General features: G+C 36.9%; 1 protein-coding gene and 1 long non-coding RNA gene across 3 annotated transcripts in view; one reads left to right on the top strand and one right to left on the bottom strand.

Annotated features, from left to right (window-relative positions):
- Positions 1 to 19,745, bottom strand: part of COL19A1 (collagen type XIX alpha 1 chain) — a 307,907-nt gene that overhangs the window by 6,812 nt on the left and 281,350 nt on the right. For both annotated transcript variants that reach the window (XM_025444536.3, XM_025444537.3), the window contains 3 exons: positions 17,826 to 17,996; positions 16,041 to 16,107; positions 5,323 to 5,451 (listed from right to left, as the gene is read on the bottom strand). In XM_025444536.3, coding sequence (XP_025300321.1) covers positions 5,323 to 5,451; positions 16,041 to 16,107; positions 17,826 to 17,996 — 367 coding nt within the window. The remainder of the gene's footprint in view (positions 1 to 5,322; positions 5,452 to 16,040; positions 16,108 to 17,825; positions 17,997 to 19,745) is intronic.
- LOC125752229 (uncharacterized) lies at positions 4,129 to 13,942 on the top strand. Its single transcript, XR_007401210.1, has 2 exons — positions 4,129 to 4,240; positions 13,819 to 13,942. It is a non-coding gene; the product is annotated as an uncharacterized LOC125752229 (long non-coding RNA).

The following is a 19,745-nucleotide window of genomic DNA, read 5'->3' as shown; positions in this document are numbered from 1 at the left end:
GAGATAAAACTGTAAATAAAAGAATAAAAAGCATAAAACACTTTTTAATCTCTGTTTTATATATTGGCAACCATGTAAGACTCTGATGAAAAGGTCTTGCGGCTATGAGAGTTTCATGATGATGGTAAATAGAGTTTAATTTCCAACTTTTCATACTTAAACAGCAGCTTAAAGATGACACCTACCGAAATGAACAAAGCATGCAAACACACAACAAAGATAATAAGGAGAGTATCTCAGTAGGGAAAGTAGGTCCTGACTTAGTTGTGCCTTTCTATAAAGGTGTGTTATTACAGCAGAACATGATAAGAGGAGAAATCTTAATGTTTTCTATGAGCAGTATATAAGATAAATTATTTCTCATTATTGTTGAGAATTAGACATTAGTTTTGGGGTTGCTGTCTTCATTTTTACTTGACCATGCAGTATACACATTATAATCGAAATAATATCAGCAAGGTTATTACCACACCATTATATTTTGCTTTGGAGGTGTGACCTAATCATAAATGTGAAAATAATGGGAAAAAAGCATACACACTCAGGAAGTATTTTGAGGTGCAAATTGGAAATATATCCAGGGAGAAATTTTCACACATTCATACCTGAAAACTGTTACAGATATTCAATATAATCCTAGATTTTAGAGACAATAGTGGTTTGAACATATGGCATGATGTCCAAAGTCAATACATATTCAAATGTAAAATATTACCAGGATTTCTTTTATATAAGTAACTTTCATTTAACCTGTGTGAGCAATAAGGAAAAATGCTTACGTTTAGGGTCATTTGAAAGCACCCTTCTAATTTCATTACTGAAATATTTCTGTAGTACAGTAACATTTGTTACATGAGGTATATTTGATAGTTCAACCCAGGTCCAACTATTATGAAAAATTATATAGTTGACCCTCAAGCTATCTCAGTAAGTGCTTGAGATCACAGACTGAAAAATGAGGAAGAGAGAAAAAAAGAAAAAGGTGTATGAACTTTTAATTATCAAGTGGATTAACAAGACTGTAACAAAATTCCAAACGGGGACCCTATCTACTAAAACTTACATATTCAAATTCAGTTATCAGATTTTAATATAATGCAAAAATTTATTATTCCACGTGGATTTCAGTGCCTATGGTATCACAAAGCAAGAAACAGTAATTCACATATTTGTATAATAGGGTAACATTTACATTTCTCCTGTCAAATGTAATGATTTATTTGTACAAAGCTCTCAGTTCATTAGGTTAATAACTACCTATTATTGCTGTTGGATTGTACAAGCACATGAGAGCTTTTACTCTCAAATTTCCTAATAAGGTCTCAAGTTAATTTCTTATAAAGGCTGCCATAAAGCCATAGGGTCTTATTTTATAATTGCTTCACAACAAAACTTCAGATAAGAATGCTAAGAAAGTCAATAAGAAATTTCCCATTTTTTAGAATCAAGCTTTTCAGCCCTTTAGGGTATGCCTCTCTTGAAAAGTGGAAAATAATAAAAGGCAGGCCTATCTGTTAATGGACATGTATTTCCATAGCCTACCAGTGTGCAGGGTGACAGTTTGCTATCACTGTAGCTCAGGTAGGGAAAGAAAACAACAGCAAGGTCCTAATCTACAGTGTCTGGAGGTAGGAATTAGTTGTTAGAGAAACTTGAGGCTTGTTGTAGTGTTTTAGATGGCAGACTTTATATAGACAGATTTCTGTTTTGATCCCAGGGATTTACTTCTAAACTGTAAATCTGTGCATCTATCTGCATACTGGACCAATAAGGCCACACAAGGAATGTTTCCAGCATTTGGGGAGGGATTGGCTGGTTCTTCATATGGGGGCCCACAGCACACCTTCCAAGTTGTCCTGCCTCCTCGGTCCTAGATCACTGATCAACTGCAGTGCACCTGTCATTTTGGTATATGTGTCGCCCATTTCCTAAGGCCCTTACTGCTAAAAAAAATTTTGAAAGGTCAAATCTGTATCAGTTACATGAACTACCTTGGGGGTCACTGGCTTACAAATAACAGAATGCTTTCCTCATTATACACCAATCACAGCAAAACTTTAAAAGTTCAAAAGTAAGAGCAACCAACCATTCCCAATAAGGTCCTTCCAAAATGGATGGAGGACACATGGCATGGCTGGATCTGTTTTCTGCTACTAATTCCACAGCTACTCAGTGGGTGGGATTTTTCCAGAAACAGGGCTTTCAAGGGTAGCATCTGTTCTTCAGAATTTTCAGAGGTGGAGAATCAGTTGTGTTGGGAAAAAGTTTAAATATAGTTCTTTCTCATAAAACTCGCCCAAGAGGATAAGGTCTGTTAGGAATATCTGTCTCTCTTGATTATCTATGGAAACCCAGCTGCATCATGTCACCCAGGCTTCTTTGATCCTAGTGTGGCACCTACTTGCTCATCCCCCATGCACAAGCCATCAGACCCTATGCTGCAGATCTGAGGTGGGAATGAACAGCAAGGAAAGTTCTCTCGCTGCACAGGGGGAAGGCAAGAATCAGAAACCCACGGGATGGTTAAAATATAACCTGTCTAAAAATGCTTTTGAATTTCAAAAAGACACCAACGATCATCCCCTTTGGGACTCCAGGGAAATGCAAACGAAGTGTCTCAACTCAGAATCACACTGGTTTCTATTTTCACTGCAGGAAGACTGGGGAGAGGAGCCACACGTTTTCATTGTCAGAATCCTGGTAGGAGCACTACCTTTCTTTCTTGACTAGGATTGAGTGCTTATCCTAGTCTCGCATCAATGTCCTCATTGCTCTCTGCACATCTCCTGCTTCTCAGGATAGGCTCAGGAAACTTAGGAGATCCCTTTGAATTTCTGTCCTGCTCTTAAGATAATAAGATAATAAAGGACTCATTCTATAGTACACATTTTAATACAAACCACTTCATTTTAAATGAAAATGGATTTCTTTCCTAAAAACACCCCCAAAAAGTCTCAGAAATTTCGGAGGAGCCATCATCAAACAGAATCTATGAGTGGGCACAGCATGCTGTTCCATGCTCGGTGCCCACACTTTCCTTCCCTTTCTGTGCTGCATTTCTCACTTCAATCTTTTCTCAAACTCAATCACGCTGTGTCACGAAGAGGATGAATTCAGCCCCCAGCATCTGACGTCTGTGATGGACACTAGGGTAACAGTTTTATATGCATTTCCGTCTTTCCTTTTGGAGAAAACTTTTAAATCAGGCAGAGCAAAACTTTGAGCGTATATGCATAACTTTATCTCCTGAACACTTCATGTCTATTTCTCTACCACCACAGAAAAACAATTACATATGAACTCCTGGAGAGGCACCAAAAATCAAATAGCATTCTCTTGTTTTCTTTTTTTACAGTAAAATTTCTTGGTGGCTTTATCAGTATAGCACAACTACAGGCAAACATGCCTTAAATATGGACCCTATTTTATGCAGACTTTATTTTTTTGCCCCTTTTCTGGCAAATTTAACAAATACTGAAAAGGAGCCATCATATGAAAGTTGAGGAGACACCTAAGTTACACTCAAAGGTGCGTCATCAGAAACTCCACGGTGGGACAAAAGTTTTGTCAATTTTAGTACATGTACTGCCGGATTGTGCATGTTTTGTCAATTTTATTAAACATTGGTCTTAAAGAAGTTGGAAATCATATAGGGACATCTTTCCAATTCAAGAACTGAGTCAAAAAGTCTGATCAGGAGTAGAAGTAATCTAGAAGATTTCTTAAGCAAACAGATAAATCCCACAGAAATCTTTCACAAGACAGAAGATGAATGAATAGAAGTCTTTCTCCAAAGCTTCCCTAACACTGCTGTGTTGGAATTGCCTCTGACGGAGAGCCTTCCAGATAGGCCTTCCCCACAAGCAGAGGGAGGCTACAGACAGGTGTTTGTGTGAGCAGGTGACTCTAGGTCCAGAACTATTTTCCTTGATAAACCTGATTTTTTCCCCTACTGTTCTTGTCCTCTTTGACCACAGCTGTTTGAAGCATCAGTCTGTATTTTTTCTGTTATTGGTGTTAACAGTTCTTATCCTTCACCTGGTTTGAGGCATCACCCATCTTTAGATGGGTCTTCAAGCTCTTTGTTCCAGATTCATAGATTCTGACCTCACAACAGACCCAACTAGTGAAAGATAATAATTAACCACCTTCTATACAATGGGGCACACAGAAGGCTATACCTGTTTCTGCACAATTTTTTCCAACTATCAGCCAGACCTCTTCATGATCTCAGGGAAAGGTAGGACAGACTGTTTAGTGTAGGTGACCTAGAATGAGGTTTCCGTTGTTTTACGTTGTGCTAACTAAACCAAAAGCCTTGTCAGCTGTGACTGAAGGTTAAGACTGTAACAGACCCTGTCCTTGGAGATCATTTTTCTTTCAGATGACGAAGAGCTTGTCAATTATTTGGGCACTTCCTATGGAAAACCAGGCTCATGTTACAGAGAAGCAGTAGGAAGGACAGTGAATTAGTGAAAGAAAAAGAATTCCTTGTATATATAGTATTTTGGACTGTATTCCTATGCAATTTTGATGTTCACTCTCCGTTTCCTCCTTTATACAAACTTTTGATTACTTTAAGGAGGATCTTTGAGCTCCTCAGTGGTAACACATGAAAAGGAGTTTCCCTACTTTTATCTTTCATGCTATGTACTTACTGGATTTAATATTTCCTTGTCAGTTGCAAATCCTCTAAACCAGTCTGTTTGGTTTCTCTGCTGATTGCTAACCAGACTTTTACAAAATGGCCTTGCTGGTTTAATTTAGTCAAACTATGCTCAAAACCATGTTTTCTGTCAAGTTGTCATCAGTGGGACAATACTTATTTGCCAATTTAAATAAAGTTTTGCTTTAAAACTTAGAAAGCATATGGGGAAGGATTCTAAAATTTCTCAAAATTTTACTTGGACCTAAATCACTACTGTAGTGTCATCTCTTAAGACCCTCTCCTCAGCTTCTTCGAGATACTAAGATGATTCTTGTTGTTGAACTTACATCAATAGGGAGGCATAAACAACTCTGATTCTCACAAAATAATGACATATAAGCTCATATTTTTGCGATTATTTTTATAACAAATATTATTATTAAAATGAATTTAGATTAGAATGTGATTATTTGTCAGTTTTAAGCTTGAAGTAATAATAGTTAGAAACTCAACTTCTAGAATGTCAAATATTAATGAGATTCTATATTAAATCATTATGTATGTGTGTGTACATATAAACATATATATATATATATATACATACATATTTGCTTTAACTGTAATTAGCATGTTCTAAGTATTGAGATTTAAAAAAAAACAGCAAGAAGACTTACCTTGGGGTCCAGGGTCTCCTGGTGGCCCAGGTAATCCATCCTTTCCTGGTGGACCAGGCCTCCCATGAGCTTGAGCAGCCAACATTGCTGCTGGCAGCTTGAGCTGTGATAGGAACACAGCCATCCTCTCTTTATTTATGAAAGAAAAAAAATATGCCATGTAATAGAAATACTTTTTGCATCAAAATTTTTACATGAAATTAAAAAAAAACCCTACCTGATTTTCAATTTAAGTGCGTCTAATGTACTAAATTGACTTGATTCCTGAGATAGTTATTTTATTCATTGGTCAAGCAAAATGGATTGTACAAAGTTGTCTGAATATAAATGTAGACCGCCTGTGCTGAACAGAGGGTCTGAGAATTTTCAGTGCTTCAGAGATGTAGCAAGTCTACTGGAAAGAACACTAGCCTGGAAGCTAATTAACCTCTGGTAATGGCTTATGGAGAGAATTTTAGGTTTCCATTAAAAGGTCTTAATAAATTAAAGCCACTTTCTAGCTTGTTGCAAAAGTGTGTGGTCATTTAAAATACGTTTACAATTTTTTTGACATTCTCTTCCAAACAGGATTAGATGAAGCCTAATTCCTCTCTTCTTGAGTGTGGGCTGGAGTTATTTTTCATTTCAAATGAATAAACAAAAAAAAGAGGAATTGACTATGTAACTAGGGAAAATAAGTCATAAAAGGTGCTGTGGCTTTCTGGCTGCTTTCTCTCTTTCTTGGATTGCTCAGTGTGATTGCTCACTCTGGAGAAAGCCAGCTGCTATGTAAAAAGGACATTTAAGATGGCCCATGGAGAGGCCCACATGGATTTGAACTGAGGCCACCTGTCAGCATCCATGTGAGTGAACTTGGAAGTGGATCTTCTGGCCCCAGTCAAGCCTTCCGATGACTGCAGCCCTGGCTGACATCATAACTGAAACTTTGTTGTATGTTCTGAGCCAGAAACACAAAATTAAGCAATCCCTCAAGTCCCTGGCCCACAGAAAATGTGAGATAATAATGTTTTAAGCTACTAACATTTTAAAGTATTTTCTTATGCAGTTATAGGTAACCCATACAATAATGTGATACTTTATATCCTTGAATAAGACTGCATTATTAATAGATTTTTAATTAAAAAATGGTCATTGGTTTCATATTCACTATGAATTCACTGTTTAATTTCCAGCTAGGAAAATATTGTACTTTGCCAATTTTGCTTTTTATATTTTTAAAAGATTTTGTTTACTTATTTGACAGAGAGTGAGAGAGCACAAGCACAAGCAGGGGAAGAGGCAGAGGTAGAGGGAGAAGCAGTCTCTTCACCAAGCAGGGAGCAGGGAGCCCAATGCTGGGCTCAATCCCAGGACCCTGGGATCTTGACCTGAGACAAAGGCAGATGTTTAACTGACTGAATCACCCAAGTGCCCCAAATTTGCTTTTTTTAAAAACACGTCTTATTATACAACTTCAATATTATTCTTTCCTCAATATCATTCTTTTCTTCTGGTTTGATTTCCAGTTAGTCTCATTATTTAGTCATAGTTTTAGTAGGGTGTATATCTAATTTGGCCAAAGAAAAATATTCAGCATTGGTGCAGATGAGCATGCTCTCACTGAATTCCAAGTGTAGACAGAGTAAAAATGATAAAAAGCTTCTACACATTTCTGTGACCCTGAAGAAAACACTGAAATGAAGAACATACAAGTTATGAGAAGTTGACAAATTACCCAGAACACTTAGAAATGTCAATAAAAATAACAAAATCTTTTGCAGGTGTTGAGTGATGTGACCTTTATGAATTGAATACTTCTCGCAAAAGCAACACTGCCTTCCCAAAAAACATATCATTGCCGTTTGCCCTTTTGTTCATTCCCCAAACTGCCTGGAGCCTAATACTATTTATCTGGGTCCTAAAGAAAGAACCCAGGGAGGAAAGCGAGGACTAATTAAAGGGGCTTTGGTAAGGTGAGTTCAGTCATAAGGCCATGAAACTATCATTATAGATGGCACTGGTGTCATGCAACTATTAGAGACTTATTAATGAGTCAATAATGCCTTTGGATAAAAGTGAGTATATTACAGAACATCAGGGCATTAGTAGCTCATGAAATTGAAAGGATCTGGAAACTGAGGAAGTTCAAAGAAAATGGAAATATGAAAATATAAGTGAGCATTTTTCACTCTAAAATAAATTCCTAAATAAGAACTATCATTATATTACATTAATTACACATTCTCTGTAATCAGGGCCCTGCATTGGGCATTTTATGCTTTCTGTATTAGGTGCTCCTGTTCAGGAATCTCAGAGAAGGCCTGAAAGAGATTAGCATCCTGTGCTGTTATCCATGTTTTACAAGCCCCAGATGCTATAAAAATTATCTGCTGATAAACTTTACTTTATGACTAGAAACTTGTTCCATAATATAAGACATTCCTTCTCGGAATTGCTTTTTTGAATAATCATTCCAAGAGTGTACTTATTACTATTGACTTCTCAGTTATAAATCCTACATAGGCCAATGTCCAGTTCAATTTTTTCCTAAAAACCATATTTAATACTTTACTACCCTAGGAATTAATTTTAGTGAAATCATTAATGTAAATTTATCCAAAGCCCATTATAAATACAATCTGTCACTGGATTCTTTATTTAAACTTGCTTAGTTTGTTTATATTTCATATATCTCACATTTAACAAATAGAATATATGCATAATTAGATTTAAAATAGAAACTGAAAAAAAAAATAAAACAGAAACTGGAGCAGGGCATATCCTTAGCATGATAAAAGATATTCACTGCATTGTTTCTTTTTTTTTTTATTTTCACATATTTTCTTCAAAAAGCAAATTCAAATGATTTCATTTGTAAAACTATTTTACACCTAATTTTTTAAGGATACATCTAGTGTGTGAGAAAAAAGTGAATCTTTTTTTTAAAGTGAATCTTTAATGTAAAGAATTCAGCATGGGTTTGGTGCAAATTTTCCAGATAATTTTCTTAGTGATTAAATTAGTGTTTACTTTGTGGGTAAGGCCAAATGACAGCAACATTCTGGAAATAGTAGTTACCACTTAGAAAAAACAAAGGCCAAATCATAAAGACCTTGTGAAGAGTTACTCCAATTTTCTCTAGCCTCTTTATTCAGTTTAGTTCATTCAGTTGAACTATAAAGGTACATTTCACTTAAGCAGATATGTATGGATTACAAACTTCTGATACAGAGGAAATTATTCCCTAGTAAAACCTATTTTTCAATGGGCTTTTGATAAACAATTTGTTTAAAAAATTTAGGCTCTTATACTACATGAGAAAGTAAAACAAATTTATTTTCAAATAGAATTATTAAGGGAAGAGCCCCAACAAACATGGACTATTAGGTATAGTTATCAAAGGAATAATCACTCTATACTCCTTTTGTCAAATTATAAAGCAAGAAGAATGGAAGCATCACAACATCCAGAGGACGAGAATCTCTGGATTCATCCCTGAGTGCTATTAAATCACAGGCCTTCTGGCAAAACTTCTTATTACCTGACTATCCACCTGGAATATGTTTGGTTGATGTTCATGCATTTATTTCCAATAACTTCATAGATAAAATACATTTGTAATTAGTATATAGTTATAATTTTGCAAATCATATTGGATGCAGATATATTTTTATTATATGAAATTATAAACTGGGTGTTTTACAAACAAATATGAAATTCTATTCAAAACTCTGCATGTTGTCATTTTACACTTAAAGGAGATACATATTTCAGTACAATTTTTCTTTTTTTCTAAAAAAGATATATTTATTTGAGAGAGATTGAGAGAGAGAGTGTGCAAGAGAGCATGTGTGAAAGTGGAGATGGGGCAAAGGGAGAGGGAGAGAGAGAATATCTAAGCAGACTTTCCACTGAGCACAGAGCCTGAGGCAGGGTTTGGTCTCATGACCCATGAGATCATGGCCTACACCGAGACCAAGAGTCAGATGCTCAACCAACTGAGCCACCCAGGGGCCCCAATATAATTTTTATTAATTTGAGATATATCTCTTTGAATACCTTCAGTGTCTAAACACAAATAATCACAGTACTAATTTTTTCCTCTTTAATGTATGAATTGAATTTATAAGTAATTTGCTTTAGGTGGTTAATATTTTTAGTAAAACAATTCTTTTAGATAATTATTTCTAGCTATTAATGATCTAGCTTTAAGATATACTCAGAAATAGTCATTTAGCAAAAGGATAATTACTTCTGAACCTTGCTCTAATGCTCTATACTTTAAAATAATATGTTTTTGAGCCTCTAAATAAATTATAAAGACCTATATTCTTAATTGTTTTCCCCCTGTTTTCAGGGATCTTTGGTCAATTAAACTGTTTTTGGCAATGCTTTCTAATGAGGCAAGAAATTGAAGAGTTCAGATAGGAGCTTACATAAACCAAAAACACATATTCCATCTGCCAATGCAAACCCAGAGCAGTCATTTTAACGAATAAGACCAATGGTTTGCCTTCCCTAGAGAATAGGCTCATCAGCATAATGCAGACATTAATATTAATGTGTTGATAAATTATATTATATGGAGAATGAAGGGACATTCAGAAGTCATCTGGCCCATGTCTACCTTCTATTTCACAGGTAGAATTTGTAAATAGTTTCAAACAAGGAAATTTATCATTTTCTCCTAACACCCTTTCAAATGTTTTATGGGTACAGCTTCAACTTATTATCTTTTGATACTCTATGATGGAAACAGGAAGTAGTTAATGAGTATTTCCCTTAGGAAATCAATCATCTATTTGATAATATTGTTACCTTTTAGCCTTCAGGTTAAATAACTTTTACTCAGACTTGGTCATCTGTTTTGTAAATCACTTTTTGGCTTTACTATTCCAGTGCTTTTTCATAACATCTCTTAAACATGGAAACCAAAATTAGATACAGTTTTCTCCTAAGGGCAGAAAATATCAGGAGAGTAATTTCCTTTCATATATTTAAATAATTACTTTCGAGTTTCATTTTAACTGTGAGTTCCACAGTATCATTTGGTAGATTCATATTCATTTTGTGGTTCATTGTAACACAAGGGTTGTTACTGCTACATTTGATTTCTGACCTAATCCTTTGCCATCTTTGTAAACTTGCTGCTCTGCAATGTTATTGTGAGTAAAGACAGTGGATTTAACACATGCACCTGAATCCCTCTAAAGCAATAGTAAGATTTTTTTAACAGCCATAAAAGCATAAGAATGGGGAGACTATGAAAGATAACATGACAAAATTTTGGAAGCTGAGAACCAGATGGCTGGGTGACAGATGACTTAGCAGACTCAAGAAAACTATCTTTATATCTTTATGCTAGAAGCTGAGAAACAACCTGTTCTAAATCGCAAAATCCTTAGAAGGCTCAGGAATGGGCAATACAAATTACTTCTGGAAGCGTGGTAAAGGAGGGGAACTAAAATAAAAAGAACTAGTTGGAAGCCTGTTTAAGAAGTGGTCTTAGGTCTTAGAAGCCACCTGGGTGGCTCAGTAGTTGAGTGTTTGCCTTTGGCTCAGGTCATGATCCCGGGGTCTTGGGATCGAGTCCTGCATCAGGCTCCCCATAGGGAGCCTAATTCTCCCTCTGCCTATACCTCTGCCTCTCTCTGTGTGTCTCTCATGAATAAATAAATAAAATCTCAAAAAAAAAAAAAAAAGAAGAAGTGGCCTTAGAGATTTCTTTCTCTATACAGCTAGGTAGTTCCTCCCCAAACCTAGCCAAAAGCTGAAGGTTTATTGTCTGAACAAGGTAAACAATCATGGGTGCACTGGGGGTGCCACCAGATCCCACTGGGTCTTGGGTTTCCCTAACTGAAAACAAGAAGAAGAAATGAGCACTCATTTCTTGTTTTCAGTCCTATTCTCCTACTTTGCTCTCCAAATACTGGCAGCCAGGCAGGAAATGGAAATGCTTCCTCTGGGGGATCTGTCTAGAATAAGAGGCAGGACTTAAAGACACTGAAATTGAAGTTTTCCCAATAAAAAAGTGCATGGGACCACCCTACAGCGAAGCTCCTGGTTGGCAAGTCCCACCATTCACTCATAACTTTTGATTGGGTTTTTAGAACTTACTCTTTTGTATGAACAGACATCCATGGATTACTGGCACTCAGGAAATCCTATAAGCTGAACAACAGAACAGGTCTGAACAACAGACCCAAACAAAGAAATGGAAAGAAATAGAGGCTGTAGAAAGTATTTAAAAGGTATATGTATCTCTTCAAGATGTGTATCTATCAGATGAGGTGTATATACATGGTGCAGACACACACACACATATAAATTAGTATCTTAGTTGTTGAGATGCAAGAGAGGTATTACACTTGAAACAAGAGAATGGGATAATACATATTCATACATATTCACATATTCATGTGAAATATATGTATGGAAAATGAAAAAAACATAGATGAAGAGGCCTTCCTGGACATTGGACCTGGAGGCAGATATACTGCTCAGGGACATACAGCCCTACCATTCCTTTCTTCCCACAGTTGCAGTCGGTTCCAAGTTTGTCTAAGAACTAAGAGAGCAGGATGTGTGTCCACATTCCTGCGCAGGTTGGCAAATTCTTCTTGTGTGTTGGATGAAAATCTCCAAGTATAGTAGGGTGGTGTCAAGGCAAGAATTAAGCTTCTTAGATCTAACAAGATCCTAATTTGTGTGGGTAGCTGCAAAGCCTTTACAAAGCCAAAAGAAGCCAAGCTCAGATACACAGCATCTTGCTTCACTTTGTGCAGTCACCTTATTTGCAAAAGGATTTGATCTGTTGGCTAATCAAATGGGGAATTTAATTTAACTTTGGATTAGGCATATATTTGTCTGTTGTGATCCATCAGAAACAAGAGTTGGGGCTGGTAGGAAAATACCTTCTTCCACCATGAGTAGGTTTAAGATGGGGACATCAGGATGCTGAAGGAGGGCTTGGTGGCCTGGGGAAGAGCCCAGAGGGTGAGTTCTGTGGAAGGGGGCCACTGGGAATTCCTGAAGGGAGCTAGAGGGCCCAGATTTGCAGTTTTGGTCTAGGCTTCACTATGGGCTCCAGTGTGGACCTTTAGTGATAGGATGATAAAATGGGAGAGCAGGATCTCTTGAAGACTCCTTTGAGCCCCTGTAGTAGACAGTCCATGACTTGCTGGGTAGAGAAGGAGAGTTGCCTCTGAGGTCGTAGCTGTGCAGGGGTGAATGGGGCAGAGACAAATATTAGCTGCCACTGAGCCCACTGTCCTGTGAAAAGGTGGAGAGGGAGGCAGATGCATGCTTCCCTATGGTAACTACTGTAACATGGGAAAATTACTCTTTGCTTTTACAGAGAAAGCTTTTTGAAAGGGAGAAATGTGACCTTGGAGCTCTAGGATTGTGAAAATGGAGCTTTTCTTTATTCCTTTTTGTAAATGGTGTTCAGAAGCCTTGGAATTGGACTACTAAACAGACAGTTAAATGGACTGAATTGGGATAATCTAGGGACAAATTAACCAAAATGCTAAATAACCAAATCCTGGGTTTCAGATACAATTTTTTTTGGGAGAAAGTTTTGCTGGACTGGTACCAACAGAGATAAAAGGAGAGGGGGTATCATGTTCACAGTCTCAGAGTCTACAAGTCTCCTGAAAAGGTTTCCTTGTGGGCCACCTTAGAATACAGTTTTGAGACAAGACATGTGGCTTCTGAGGGACCTAGCCAGGCTGGAAGAGACAGGGGAAGGTGGGAAGAGAGATGAAGGAAAAACCAGAGGAGACCTGGAGAAAATTCTGCACCCTTAGCTTCCTGGCAGGCAGGAGGTGAAGAGAGGAAGTTGGGACAGGACAGCAGATGGGGAGCTGACAGATGTAGAAGAAAGTGCAAGCCACATGAGCCTGCCCAAAGACAGATGGAGAGTGGCCCAATTTCCCTGACCTCTTTCCTTGGAAGGCACAGCCCTTCACAGGAATAACCCCATAATGGCCTGCAATTAGGCAGCAGAAAGCTTTCTGTGGGTGGAAGTAGCCGGTCTCCCCTGCTGAATGCATGGGCAGGCCACAAGGGGCCTTCATCCAGTGTCCACTCGGCAAAATGGGTACTTCCCACACTCAAACTAAATTTAAAGTTGTTTAAGGAACTGACGTTCCATATTAAGCTGCCTGAGATAAGAGATAATTGATACTTGAGCCCATGGAAATTAAGAGTTGAAGGAGAATTTTAGATCACAATTCAAAAACATTTGCTGGCACTTTTCTTTCCATGATTGCATCTACTAAATGTGTGGATACTACCTGAGATCCTATAGGTCCTGTGCTCAGAGATAGCTTCAAGGACATGCCACCTGTGCAGTCATACAGAGTCTCTTGCTCAAAAGGGCCTCATGCTAGGTATGGTGTTTAACTGTGGGTGTCTTATAGTTCTTAATCATTTTTGAATAAGAGAACCTACATTTTTATTCTGTATTGAGCCCTACAAATTAACTGGTCCTGTCTATGCATTTGTATTTTTCAGTGTTTCTCTGGACAGCTCGAGACGGCTTTTTCTTTTTCAGGCAGTTGATGCTTGAGAAATGCTTGTTGAGAGGGAATGTTTGGATTGCCACGTTTGGAGCCTCTTTCATGATGCTTGATTCAAAGATTTAAGAAAAATATAATAAAAAAGGATTTGTAAATTGAAGAGCAACATTAAAATTATAAAGAGAAAACTGGTAGTTTGAAATTAAAAAACAGTGGACAATTGTATCAATGACCTATCATGTCAGAGCATGGTAAAGATACTTAGTAGAGACCAGTGTGAATTGCAATGAACAGCATTGAATTCATTACCTTTCAAAAAACCATTTTTTTCTATTTTATCATTGAAGCAGCCGAAGTCTCTGTGTCACTCTGCTCTATCTCTAGTGCTCACGTGAAATATGTAACATACACTCAAGCACTGAGATTTTGGTCTCTAACACTAACTACTGCTTAAAATTATCAGAGCTTCTAGGAGAGTAGCTAATTCCATGTTTGCAATAGGAAGACTTCCAGTGAACTTGGAGCATTCTGTAATCTTATTCCTTGCAAAATTCAATAATATATATTTAGCTTAGGAAAGAAGGGATGCTGTGCAAAAGAAGCAGGAACCAGGAGAGGCAGTATGGATTCATTTTTTTTAAAGACAAAAATTTCCCACTTTCTTAAGCTCACAGTTGAGTGAAGTGATCCTGATTTTAGCAAGTCATTTGACAAAATCTTGTGATATCTTGGGGATGGATAAAAAAATGTACAGTAGATTTTAGAAAACTATACAGATTCAGAGGTCACTAGAACAAAAGATTAATAGAATTTACAAGTGAACAGAAGGAATGCAATAACATTACATTAGGAAAGCCCTAATCCTTTACTCTTTTATTCAACATTTCTACCTATGGTTAGAATGATGATAGGCATATTAAATTCAGAGATGGCACAAAGTAATGAAGGTCAACCAACCTGTCCTATAGTCAGACAACATTCTGTAAGACAGAATGGGATAATGTATGAACACAAACTATTGGAAATTTAATATAAGAAATATAAAATTACGCACTTAGATTTTAAAAACGGACACAGTGCACAATGAAAAACACTTAATTTTTAAAAGTTTGGGTAAACAAGATCCAAGATTGTTAGTTAATTGAAAAATCAAAATCAATTAAGTTTCTTTTTTTTTTTTTTAAAGGGGATGCTATCTTAGGCAGCATTATTGAAGTGTCTATATCACAGGTTAGAAAACTTTTTCTGCAAAGGGTCAGATAATAAATAGTTAAATCTTTTCAGGCTATACAATCCCCAAGACAACTAGTCAATTCTGCTGCCCTAGCAGGAAAACAATCAGAGAAAATTCATAAAAGAATGAGTCTGACTGTACTCTAATAAAACTTTATTTGTAGAAATAAATTTGAATTTCAGGTCATTATCACATGTCATAAAATATTCTTTTGATTTTAAAAAATAAAAAAATGTACTCCCTTTGTGCCCCACCCCAGACCATCCCCCCGAAACAAAACCATTGTCAGCTTGTAGGTCACACAAAAAATAGGTGGCAGGTGAATTTGGCTGGTGGGCCATAGTTTGCTGATCCGGGACTAGATCAAAACACATCGTGCTCTGCCTTGGTCAAAATAATCCTGTGTGAATGAGGGTCATTTAAAAATGAAATGTTTCTCAAGATGGTGGGAGGGCTAGATATATTATAGAAGAGAAGAGTAAGGAGGAGTACCATGGATATGGCAAAATATTTTAAGTGCTGTCATATGAATAGAGGAAGATACTTTACCTGTGCTATTTAACAGACCAGAAATGATGAGAGGAAGTTAGAGACAGGCAAATTTAACTCATTGTAAAGAACAATTTTCTATCAAACAGAGATGTCCCATCCCCATCATAAAGTAGGTTGCCTCTGGGGAACCTGGGTAGCTCAGTTAGTTGGGCATCTGCTTTCGGCTCGTGTCATGATCTCAAGGTTCTGGTATCGAGTCCCACTTCAGGCTCTAGCTCAGTGGGGAGTCTGATTCTCCCTCTCTCTTTACCTCTCTCCTGCTTGTGCTCTCTTTCTCTCTCAAATGAATAAAAAAATCACAAAAAAATAGGTTGCCTCTTAACATTGTTGTTGCATGGTCATCTTCTGAGAAAGTGTAAAGGGATTCCCCACAGTGGATGGAAAGTAGTAATTGGTGAAAAATTCAGAAATGTTTATTAAGCAAATCTAACCTTCAAAAATCCTTAGAACTTCTTGATTAATATACTGCTTTATTTCTTCAAATGAAACTGCATCAGCCTAAAGAAGAGGGGGGAAGTTCTGTTAAAGTAGAGTGTAGCACAAATGAGTAAAGAACAGAAATATCAGATTGGTGTGCATACTTGAAATTTCTGTGGAGATACATTTATCAAGCAAAATGCTTTTGGCAACTGTCTATATTAGGCAATAGATATCTTTGTTTTGATCAAATTCTGGGATGAACTTGAAGTGCATAACTGCTTTAAAAGCTGTGGGTTGGAATCATAACCAGTGATTCGAACATATTTCGTATTAAATGGAGAGACATGGCTACATATGATTAGGAAAGACATTTCCTATTACTTCCTTTTCTGAAGTAACAGAACTTGAATTGTTATCATGACATTAATATCTCAGGCACAATTTAACTTCTAACCAATGCCTAGGCACTGGTAAAGTCAATATATAATTGATACTATGCATCTTCAAAGGAAAAGAACTCCAAGTATGCTGGATTATTCTTTAAAATGTTTTATTCATGGGCTAAAACTTAGTAAGTTTTACTCATTTTTATGGTATAGTTTACCCTGTAATTTACACTTTGTAAGCATATTTGTATTAAGCAAATTTCTTTTTTTTTAATAGAAAACTATGGAACATGAGAAAGGAAAGTAGGTAAATGATGTCAGTTGAATTTTTAACCCCTTGACAAATGAAGTTATATGAATTAGGCAAAGAATCTAACATTTATAATAGTAATATTTTACTGTAGTACCTTGATATTTTTAAAAGAGAGCTATTATTTTTCATGATGGTTAGGATTTCAAAGTCTTTTATTACACTTCTTCTTTTCTTTTTTTAGTGGCTATTATCCAGGGGTATATGTGTGACATTAAAGACAATGTGATGGGCTCATAAAATGATGATTTCTGTAGGACAGAGTAGTTCCAAAAATGCTCTCTTTCAATATTTTATTTTCATGGTATATGGGACATATGAACTTGAGTTAATGCATCTAATACCAATTACTGACACAGCACTGAGATCTCATTACACGGGCTTTATTCAAGTAGAGCTTAGAGAAAGTGGGTAAAAATAAAGAATCTCAATATTGTAGGAATGCCCAGTTTGGCCTTCCATCTGGTATTGGCTGATTATCTGAGGACAGCATGTCCTTAACTCCCAGCCCTCACTCCAGGACTCTCCTTTCTCCCTGACAAGGATATTTTTGGATTAAGTTGCTCTGTGAATGGCCATCCACCGCTCTTCCTGAGGATATTTATAATAATATGAGCTTCCTTAACCAAACACTCTTTCTTGGCCTGTTTCCAATTCAAAGTACCACTCAGGGCAGGTCTGTTGTTCTCATATTCGACAAAGAGAGATTCAACATAAAACAGATATATGTTGTCTGTGTAGTTTAAGGAGACATTATAGATGGTATTTAAGAGCATGGCTTTGGAGTTGGTCAGAACTGGGTCTACACCCACTAAATAATTGTGATCCTGAACAAGTCAACTCTCAGTTTTTGCATTTGTGAAAGTGAGACCCTCAGGACACCAGTCTTCCTAGTTGTGAGGATCTACTGAGGTCATGAATAGCAAGTACTTAGCAGAGGATCTGGCACATAACTTGAAATAAATGATAGCTATGCTACCCTTGCAGAGACCAGTTTAGTTAATTTTATTACTTTTAAAAGGATTATAATTGCTTTCACTGTAAAAGGGATACGTGGTCAATACTAGCCAGGAGCTGCTGGAGCTCTCAGCACCACTTACCGGTGTGCCTGGGATGCCTGGATTGCCTGGAGGGCCTTGGTGTCCAGGGGATCCCGTGGAGCCCTTGTTTCCTGGTGGCCCCACAGGACCTATGGCTCCCTTCATGCCTGGAAGGCCTGGTTTTCCCTGTTCACCTTGTGGGCCTCTGTCTCCTGGAATTCCCTGATCACCCTATTAAGGAAAAAGTTAATAATAATGATCTCTTCTAAAACATGTGAACTGTGGTTAAGAGCAAACATTCTGGATTCATACTGGCACTTACTAACTATGGGACTTTGGATAATGGAATTAAGCCCTCTGTACCCTACTTTCCTCTCCCATTAAATGGAGATATTAATAGTGCACACTCAAAGAGGGTGATGCTGAGCAATGAAGTACTCAAGTCAAGTGCTTAGAACAATGCTTGGCATATTGAAGGCACTCAATAAAAAGTTAGTGACAATTCTAGACTGGTTGTCAGTCTAGAATGATGACACTTTTGAAAGTCAACAGCAGCTCTCACTTCAGACGTGGGTCTCCTTTGCAATAATAAAGAGAGTTTGCTAAGAGGATTTTTTCACCAAGATTTTACATTAAGTAAAACTTTAGGACATTCAAAATTTCTTTCAGATCGCGTGCTTTCCTTCTTTCCTGCTTCCTCCTGTGTGTTTAGGGAAATGTATATCTTTATTAGAATCTTTATTAGATTCTGTGGGTAGGTTTCTTTGTGTTTTACACATGAATGTGTGTGTGTGTGTGTGTGTGTGTGTGTGTGTGCAGGGGCACACATGCTATGTCCCAAAAGATATACAACTCAGGAAAATGAGAAAGGAGAACCTTTGAAAAGGTTCAGAGTAGGTGGTTGGGGTGGAGGGTCATCACTGAGATCATATGCTTAATAACATAAATGAACTATGAGAGTATTCATTGAGTAAAGTGCCATAATAAATTAGGTATAAGATAATAATAGGTGTGCTTGACTTGGTAAGAAATTTATTTAATTCTGACTTTTACCCAGCATGGTGTCTACTACTTCATGTGTTTTTGCATTAGAGGATGGAGGCAGGTAGGGAGAAAGGTCTATATATATATACCATAGCACGTTTGTTACATATATTCCAAATACTCAGTTCTACAATGCCAGGAGATGATGATCACACCGAATATGATGGAATGGTGGACTGAGGCTGCCCTGTATTTCACTGTGTTATTCTTTTATTGGTGACTACTGTGCAAAAGGCCAAACTACATTTCTCTTAATTTAAAAAAAAGTAATGAAAACAAATGAACAACTACAGGCATCTATTTGATCATGGAATGAAGAGATGCAGAAAGAGGCCATGTAGAAAGAAGAAAAAACAGATGGACCTAATTTCAGTGCTACTGTCTTAGTTATAAAAATGTATCTGCATACAAGTATTATATCAGTTCACATTGGGGAAATACCAGAGAAGGGTAAAATTTTTAAAAATAGAGAAAAGAAGTACTAGCATGCCTTGATCAATACTGTAACCATGTACAAAATAATCACAGTCTTTAGCATATTAAAATTGTTTTATAATTTAGGCACAAGGATGTTCATTAGAGTGATGTTTATTATGAAAACCGGAAAGTACATAAATATCCAGAAAAAGGAGACTAGGAGAGTGAAGTAAGGTATATCCAAACAGTGGAATAACACATAGCCACTAAAGGTTACAGGCAGATCTGTATTTACTGACATGGAATGATGGTAATTATATATTGTTAGGTGAAAAAAATTATTTACAAAATAGTATGAACGCATTTTTTAGAAAAGCATATATTAATTTGTATTTATACATTAAGTATATATGTATATTATGTATGAGAGAAATAGAGACGTGTCCAAAATAGTGCCTGTCCAAAATCGAGAATGCTTATCTCTCTAAACAGTGGGATAACGAAGACTTTTTTTCTTTC

Source organism: Canis lupus, chromosome 12 (assembly GCF_003254725.2).
Source record: "Canis lupus dingo isolate Sandy chromosome 12, ASM325472v2, whole genome shotgun sequence".
Taxonomy (NCBI): Eukaryota; Metazoa; Chordata; class Mammalia; order Carnivora; family Canidae; genus Canis; species Canis lupus.
Note: the sequence above shows the minus strand (reverse complement) of the source record. Positions and strands in the feature narration are given on the sequence as shown.